General features: G+C 43.0%; 1 protein-coding gene across 4 annotated transcripts in view; it reads left to right on the top strand.

The window, feature by feature from the left end:
* Positions 1 to 759: 759 nt before the first annotated feature.
* trioa (trio Rho guanine nucleotide exchange factor a) overlaps positions 760 to 8,675 on the top strand; it is a 90,088-nt gene continuing 82,172 nt past the window's right edge. For all 4 annotated transcript variants that reach the window (XM_008295163.1, XM_008295162.1, XM_008295161.1 and 1 more), the window contains exon 1: positions 760 to 1,068. In XM_008295163.1, the coding sequence (XP_008293385.1) occupies positions 999 to 1,068 (70 nt within the window). In that variant the 5' untranslated portion in view covers positions 760 to 998. The remainder of the gene's footprint in view (positions 1,069 to 8,675) is intronic.

Genomic DNA, 8,675 nt, shown 5'->3' with positions numbered 1-8,675 from the left:
CCAAAACAACAACAGGGCATTATGGGATTTGTAGTATTAGCGGTGAATGCGCTGTACAGTATAATACCGGGGGCAGCTCTAGTAGTCATTTGGTATTGTCTCGCGGGCCAAATATAACTACAAAGCGGGCCAAATTTGGCCCACGGGCCAGAGTTTGACACCCCTGTCTTAAATGCTTGATTTTTTAAAGCGCAGAAGCGTCAGTTTCCAGCCCAAACCAGCAGATGGCGTCAGCACTACAGCTGAGATCACAGAGAAACCAGAACCGTGACAGAACCTCAGTCTAAACAGCTGACCTTTAGTGATTGGGATGGATGTGAGAGGGTTTTATTTATCTCTATTCCTCTGAGTATAAATCACTAAATTTTAACCCACCTTTATAAACAGATCTCAGAAACAATCAGCAGATCTTGGATCTTGATGGGCTTTTTGTGTGTTTTTTTTTTTTTTGCCTTAAGCCTTGGTCCTTTCCCAACACTGTCGCATAATTAGGTTAGATTACAAGTTGTCTATAAAACCTTTCACAATGATCACAACTGCCGGACTTCATATTAACTGTTATTGCCTGTGTGTTGGTTTTAAGTGCCCTACATTTCACTGGAAGTTGCTCGCACACGTACAAACCCTGTGCGCCGCCGCCGCCGCCGCCGCCGTCGTTCCTTGATGACCCGCCGTCTGCTCATTTCCGAAAGCTGACGGAGATTCACCGAGCAGCGACCCAGCCCCTCCCGCACCCCCTCGTCCGCGCTCCGGCGACTCTCCCCTCGGCTCCACTCCGAGGAGGAACCCGGTGCCCCCGGCTGATCGTTTCCAATTACGTTACCCCAAGATGGAGGTCTGCAGATGGCACTGCTAGCGTCTACGAGTCGCCGTAGCCGTCAGTGTGGCTTTAATGACGCTTTTGTCAGGACAGGACTGATTGTGTGCCATCTTTTTGTCGATTTTCTGGGGGATCTACTCGGGAGATACTGAGCTCCAGGTTCGGGGTTGTGGCAGCCATGAGCTCCGGGGAAGGAGCGGAGGAGACGACGAAGGACGCCAGCGACATAGAGGCGTTCTTCAAGACCGGTAAGCCCGAAAAAGAGTGGGAGAGGTCGGGCTGAGCTCCGCTGAGAGCTGCTCCCTTTGGTCCAGCTATGTGAGGGACATTGTTCCCATCCGTGTTGTCAGCTTTGGGGATCACACAGTGAAGAGTGCGGTCGGCTTTAGGCCATGAAATTCACCACTACTGTCATAAATGAAGTACATAACAAATGGCTGTGACCAGCACAGTTGTGGAAATCTGTGAAACGGGTTTCTTGAATACATTTTTCCAACTAGCTACATAAGACAGCTCACACAGACTGTAGCCAGGCAACGTTAGCTACTATGCTAATTGTCCGAGTTCCATCTCCGGACATTTCTCCCAGATTTTGCGGTACTTGACTGTCTTTCTTTGTACTTTTCTACACTAAACAGTCGTGTGTGTTTTCCTTCCACGGCTCTACCTAAACTCATTTACAACACAGTTAGCTCTAAAATTGAGGAATGTAGGTTTGAGTTAGGAGAAAATACACAGTAACCACAAATGTATGTTTTCCGTCCAACTCCAGCCTGTCACGTTTTGATCAAAGCGACTTTTTTTTTATCGAGACAACAACAGTGCTAAGATAGCACATGAAGGATATATTTTTTGTCTAAGCCCAGTTGATAGATTGCAGCTCATATTCAAACGAGAAAAACCTGCAGGTCAGGACTGTCCGACAATGAACGGGTAGCTTAACTAGTCTCAACATTAGCTTCCAAAGCTAGCCTGTGAGCTAGTGAATCCCGAATCAGATTTGGTGAATCCTGTCTGCTAGCTAACAAACGCTGGCTAGTTTAGCATTGCTAGCTTGGCAGTGAGATGACAAAGCTGGCGTGTATCTCAACAGCTTATTGGTGTATTAATTAGGAACACAGACAGTGTGTGTCTGTTTAAATTCAGCGTTCCCTTATCTGGTTGTTTGTTGTTTTTTCGTGCTGTCAAAAAATTAGCACAACCGTTCAAGCTATGTAAACAATACATGGCGTGGCACATATAGCTTGGGTGTGCACTGTGCAGGAAAAGCTAGCTCTGTAAAGCAGCTACCAAGGCCAAAAGGCTGCCTTTTTTTCCTCATCAGACTCTGCTTTCCGTGATTAAACCCCCAGATAATCAGTGACACAGATTTTTCATACACTACCAAACTGTTATCTTCACACATGGTAAGATGCTACTCAGTTGCATATACACAATTGCTAACATTAGCTAAGTAGCTAATTTATCAGCAAGGACTGCTGAAGTCCTGACACGGGCCTACAGTGGTTTCATTGGTTGCAACAATGGCTCATAAACTGTGAATTCCAGGGGTCCAAGCCGAGATTGAAGCGATCACACAGACATAACTTTCATTTTCCCCAGCACATTGCATAGTATAAACATGAGTAAGGATGGCATTTGATAGTCATTTTCATACCTACATCTAACGTACAGTATAGCATTTATGCAATAGTGCTACAGAGGCTATTAAAACACTTTCTAGTTGGAGTTTCCTAGGATACAGCTGAATGAAATGGTGATCCATCATGGGTGAAAGTCTGTGTGTTTGTGGGTCTGTGACACGGAGAAGCTGGTCTGCGGGCTGCACTCGCATTTGCCAGATAACCCTGTAGCTGTGCTCCCTGGCTGCAGGCAGTGCATTAGAGCCATGCTTGATGTCATGTCTGCTAGTGTCATCCTCTAAGTCCACTTACTTGGGTAGCTGGTAAGAATTACTGCTTATGTATTTGAAACCTTTCTCAATTAGTTTCAGTTGCTTTGCAATTACAGTTTTACTGGTATGTGCGTAAGTGTGTTGTAATCAAATATAAAACTGACATGTTGGTGAAATACTAACGTGTGTGTTTTGTTCACTGGCTGCAGTGTAGAACCTTTGTGGTAGAACTGAGATTTTGAAGTACAGTTCGACGGGTGTAAACAAGGATGAGAATGCAGAGTATTGACATCCAGCCTCTGGCTCCTGTGGTTTTGTGTCTAGTGAGATAATAAGCCACAGAGGGAAGTTCAGTATCCGTATTGAGCCGATCTGATGCCTTGCTCTTAAGGAGGGAGGCGAGAAGCATCCTGTAAACTCACTTGCAACCACACTTTGTTTGTTTTGTTGATGGTGCACAGCTGCGGCCATTCTGCTTCACTGTTAATCAGATCTGTTGCTAATTTGTTGTATGATTAAGCGTTTTAGATATGCTATTCTTTCCTATTGCCATAAGCCCATCTGCTGCAGTTTTACTTTGTAGCTTAGAAAAAGCTCTTTGTGTACCAGCGCAACACTTAGATCATATATTAACTCTGAGAGAAGGAATGACACAGATAATTAGCTTCTTTTGCACTTATAGTTCCTCCAACATTGATGAGCCTGCCACCGCTGAATTAATAGAAGGGAAACAGTGAAAGCAAATCTGTGTCTGTACATGACAACACACACACTTGAAAGATCATGAATGAACATTTCATGCTACGCTAGTATTATTTAAAGTTCAAGCCAATCAGTACTTGATGCATTCTTGTGTTCACCACATTCAAACACAATCCTTCACCACAACAAACCTTTACGTAAACTCAGATGTGTCTGATGTTGCCTAACTCAGAGTGTCCTATTGGCTTCTACAGTATATTTTTTTAAACTTGAAACTGGCTGCTGTCTTATATAAAGATGCCTTAGGAGCATATGTTGTTGCATACCTTGTCGTACACACTTCTAAAGCTACGCTCAGTGCTGATTATAAGCTTTGTGTTCCTGACTGCGCTGAAGTCATAAACAGCTGGTGTTTGTGCGAAACATGGTCCTACTTCTCTGCACTGGTGTTGTGGATCTGTGCTTGCTGTTTTTGGTGCTGTTTGACCCCCTGTGAGAGGTTCTGGCACTCGCGGGGTTGTGCTGATGTCAACAGGACAGTGACTGACAAGACCACCTACTGTATGAGATAATTATAACTATGGACAGATATTTACTGTAAGCAGGAGACTGGATTTGCCTAACAGTCATTAGATTTTTACTACAAACTGCACCCATGTCCAGTATTTTTTTTAAAAACAGTGTCAACTTCTGGAAATGATTCTTTTGCTGTTGTTTGTCTTTGATCTTACACTGCTGAGCTGTGTGTCTGGATCATATTGTACACAACCTGTAGTTCCTTGGTGTTCTGCAGCCCAGGTGAGCACTGAATGAATCAGTGTGACTATTGACTCAAAAACATTTAAAAATGGAGCATCCTTGCCTGGTTCTCCATTAGTCATCTCAGTAGTGAAACCTGTAGTGAAACCCGTGAAGGCCTCGGTATAGATAGCCTACCACTCTCTTTGTACAATAAACGAGTTGGGAGGCTTGAGTGTCACGTTCAGGCTCCCCTGCTTTTTGTTTTGCTCGTGAACTTCCTCCTCATAGATCTGGGAATCTTGTTCCGACATGCACAGGTTTGAGTGTCTTGCCACAGGCTAGACTTTTTTTCTTCTCTCCCCTCCATCCCCAGCTCCATCCTCATCTCTTTTTCCATCCTTCGGCATTCGGTGTCTTTGTCTTTCCCATGTCCTCTCTCTTTGCGTTCTTCCCCACTGTCTGTCTGTCTGCCCGGTGTCTGAGCGTTCATTTGCCAGTGTCTGCCTCATGGTTTCCTCCCCCTCTTCATTCTTGTTACGTCGTGTTGGGCCTCTCTGTCCTGATGCAAAATGACAACCAATAACCCCCCCATCTCTCTCTCCCCCCTGTCTCCCAGACTGGAATTAATACCTAGGCCCCAGAGCTCTCAAACAGGGAGTTTTGTTGTGGCATGTTGTCAATCATCAAGTTATTCCACTCCAAACAGATCTTTGGCTACACTGATGACTACGAGACTGATTTAGTGTTCATTTCATACACTTATTACTTGTCGGTAGTAAAGGGTATTATTCATGGTGGAAAATATACATCCGTCACTCCCGGGGGCTTCGTGAATGAACGTTTTAGAGGCTCGCAACAAGCTGCTCATAAGGTCGGTCTGTATGTTTGAATGAGCATCGGTGTGTACGTGTGTTTGTGCAAGAAAACGACTGAAACAGACAAGCAGGAGAGAGGGAGGGAGAAATCTGATCCAGAGCTTGCATTTATGAGTCAGGCCCATTCACCCAGGATGAGGACTGCAAACACACACACACATACACACACACATGCATATGCACACGCACTCTGAGACTAATGGATATTGATCCAGGAGATGGAGACTGATTGAGGTCCCTCAGTAAAGGTTTCCTCCAGGCTTAAAGCTGCCAAGTCAGACGCAGAGCACAGCCTGAAGCCTAATGCTGTACAAAACAGATTTCTTTTATCATCCCATGTTTATGGGATGGAAGTAAACAGAGCGTCCGTACATCACAGATGAATACAAATGACTGAATGAAGGCTGAGCTTGCCGTCACTTTGTTTAGCTTCTTTTTCGATAACATATGTATTGTACTTGTTTTTTTTTTTTTTTAACTTGACAAGTTGCTCAGAATCTGTAATCATCAACAAACTGCCAACTAGTGTGAAACATGGTATTTGTACCCAAACTTCCAATGACCAAAAACTCTGTTGCTTTAAAAGATCATTCAAGCAAGTTAGTTATGAACTGTCCTAAAGGTGGAGGGGGGCTGTGACAGAAACAAATAAAAGTAAAGCAGCAGAGGATGAGCTATCATGACTTTTAGTACCTTATATGAGCCGTGTCACAAAAAGCAGGCTCTGACATTCCCTACAATGCACACTGATAGAACCTAATTATGAACTCACCACGTTAAATCCTAACACTTACGCTCCATGACATCAGACCTATAATAAGTGCAGTTTTATATTATAGCATTTCAGATTTAAAAAAATAAAAATGAACTGACTTTATCACATTGGTACAAATCATGTAAAAATGTCATTGAGCTGCATGAATATAGTCAAAGATGATTTTGATCAGCATTAAGGTTGCGCTTTTTTATCACAGTTATTTAGTATTTTTAAGGACATAAGCTTTTGCACTCTCATATCTAAATAAATAAAACACTTTCACTTCCATGTTGGGCTGCAGTCCTGCCAATGCACAAATCTTTGCGCTTAAATGAGACAGTGCATCTCCAAGAACCAAAATCCAAATAGATGTATGCTTTGTTTTTACCCGGCAGTAAAACCAGAAGAGCTGTTTTCACTTTCATATTGTGCAGTACAGTGATGTACTGCATAGTGTCAAGGTGGTGGATTTCCGAGTTGTAGCTGGGCAAGGACAATAATGCAGTGACGCAATGTTAGTGACACTATTCTTCTTGGCCTTTATGTGTCCATTGTACTGCAGTAGAACAAGTGAGCTGTTTTGCTTTGCAGCACAGACACAAGTCTCATGCAGTCTTTGCATATGATTTGTTCTTTCCTAACATCACTTGCTCTGGATCCAAAATACTTCCAAACAGTGGATTCTGTTCTGTTTGGGGGACTGGCTGTTCACCTTCTGCTCCGGACATTTGATTTCTGATTTGTCCATCTGCTCTCTGTCGTATATTACTCTTGTACTCTGGGTTGCAGCTGCAACATCAAGATAGTTGTTGCACAGGCTGTTGCAGGGTCACGTGTGCAGTGGAAAACTGGTCCCTCAAAAGTGAAGCCAAAGCATCTCAATCACACTGTTGTGGCTCACTCTTATTTTATCAAGCGCTAGTTTTGATGTAGAACACTCTGCTATGAGCGGAGCATGTTCTTTAAACGTCAATATCACAGTCGATCGTGTTCATTTAATTGTGGCGAGCACAAAGGCACGTGTTGAGATCAATATTCAATTAATCGTGCAGCCCGAAAGCAGAGATAATCAAAGTATTGATGAAAGATTCACAGATCCGATGTGCCCTTTTGGTATTGATACAGGTCCTGACTTTATTAGGCAGATCAGGTATTGGCAATGAGAGGACAAACCAAGAATACGTTTAGACTCTTTGTCTACATCAGTGTGACTTCTGTTGGCTACATAATTTAGTCTGATTCTTTTTGGTGCCATGACCATCGTAGTACCAAATGTTATCTTACATGTAAGGTATCCGGGTTGTTACGTGCAGAAAGGTATGCAGATTTTATCATTTGGTTAAAAGAGGCCTCCAGTATCAGATACTTTGCGCCAGCAGATGCAAACGATAAAAGCAGGAGAGATGTGAGAATCTTTATTGGGAAGTGCAGGATCAGTATGTGCCTATAGTAAAGTCTATGATGGTAGACAAATTTATATCATGTCCCAATTTATATCATCACATCACCTACCCCTGCTTATACACGTCTGTATTGTTTAACTGTGCACAGTGACTTGTTTAAGTGATCAATGGTTGGAATTTAGCTGCAAAAAAAAATGTTTCAGAGAACAGAAATCAGTGCATTTGAAAGGCAAATTTTAAGATGCTCAGGCTGAGTAATCAAGAGGAACTCTTCTCTGCACTCGGGCATCATGTGGTTCGCAGTACAAGGGGCTTTGTGAAACCAGTAGTCGCTGTTCTCTGTCAATAGCTTTTCACACTTACTCACACTCACAGGAGCGCTCTCTCTGATTTTCTGTTCTCACCGATCCGGTCCTTTTGTACTGTTATGGTCACGGCGTACTACGTTTAGTCTCGATTCTCTGCAGTGATTTGCCATTTTTACTCATGCACACATAAATACCAGGTAGTCCACACTCGTCAAAAGTAACGGTGCCATTGTGCGGAAGAGAGCGAGGCGAGCATAATAAATGGAACCCAGCTGGAGGGAAAGATGATGGTTATGAGGCTTGAGCCTTTTATTTAGCGAGGCAGCTTCAATCAAAAGCAAATGGATGGCTGGGTAAAAAGCTTTTTAGAAAAGGGATGGAGATTAGGCTAAAATACAGGGATTAAAAACTACTCCTACTTGAAATGTTCCCTTTATTGTGGTATTAAAAATGTAATGTTTCAGTTAGAAAGGCATTCATCCCTTAAAATGAAGCACAAATACAACGCTGAGCATATGGTGACAAAACCAGCAGCTCAGACACTTGGAAACCATTAGTGGTGCAGATAAAAACATCCTATTTATATATGTTGATAAGGGATGGAAATTGAAGGATTCCATCTACATGTAAACATTTATTTTTTTTGGGAGGAGGGGGGGACTACAAGTATTACAAATAATACAACTGATAACCATCTGCTGACCCTATTCTAGCAGAATGATCGCCGTGTCCTGAATGTCAACTTCGTTCTGCCGTACACTCGTTTTGGTGGTAAAATTCTGAGAATATCGGCCAGTAAAATGATAGAGTAAATAATTTACATTGTTCCCTTTTCCCATGAGTCGTTAAGCAAACACATAATCTTCCTCACTTCTCATAACAGGTGCAGGGACATTAAATTTTAAAGGCAGATTACAGCTAGCAGAGCAAGCCAGACCCCCTCAATCTGCTGTGAGGTCAGTTTGACTGGGAGGATAGTGTGTGTGTGTGTGCGTGTGTGTATGTGTGTGTGTGTGTGTGTGTGTGTTTTGTTTTCTGGTTTGAATTGTCAGCTGTTAAAGGCTGTGGTATTATGCCCAAAGTTTTTGTAAATAATTAGCATTCAGACAGAGTTTTGCAGTCGCTTTATTTAGTGAGAGGCACGACACTGTCAACCAGGATTGGTAGGTGCAGGC

The sequence above is a fragment of the Stegastes partitus genome, unplaced genomic scaffold (assembly GCF_000690725.1).
Source record: "Stegastes partitus isolate 25-593 unplaced genomic scaffold, Stegastes_partitus-1.0.2 Scaffold1026, whole genome shotgun sequence".
In the NCBI taxonomy this organism is placed as follows: domain Eukaryota; kingdom Metazoa; phylum Chordata; class Actinopteri; family Pomacentridae; genus Stegastes; species Stegastes partitus.
The sequence above is the reverse complement of the archived record's forward strand: the minus strand, read 5'-3'. Positions and strand labels throughout refer to the sequence as shown.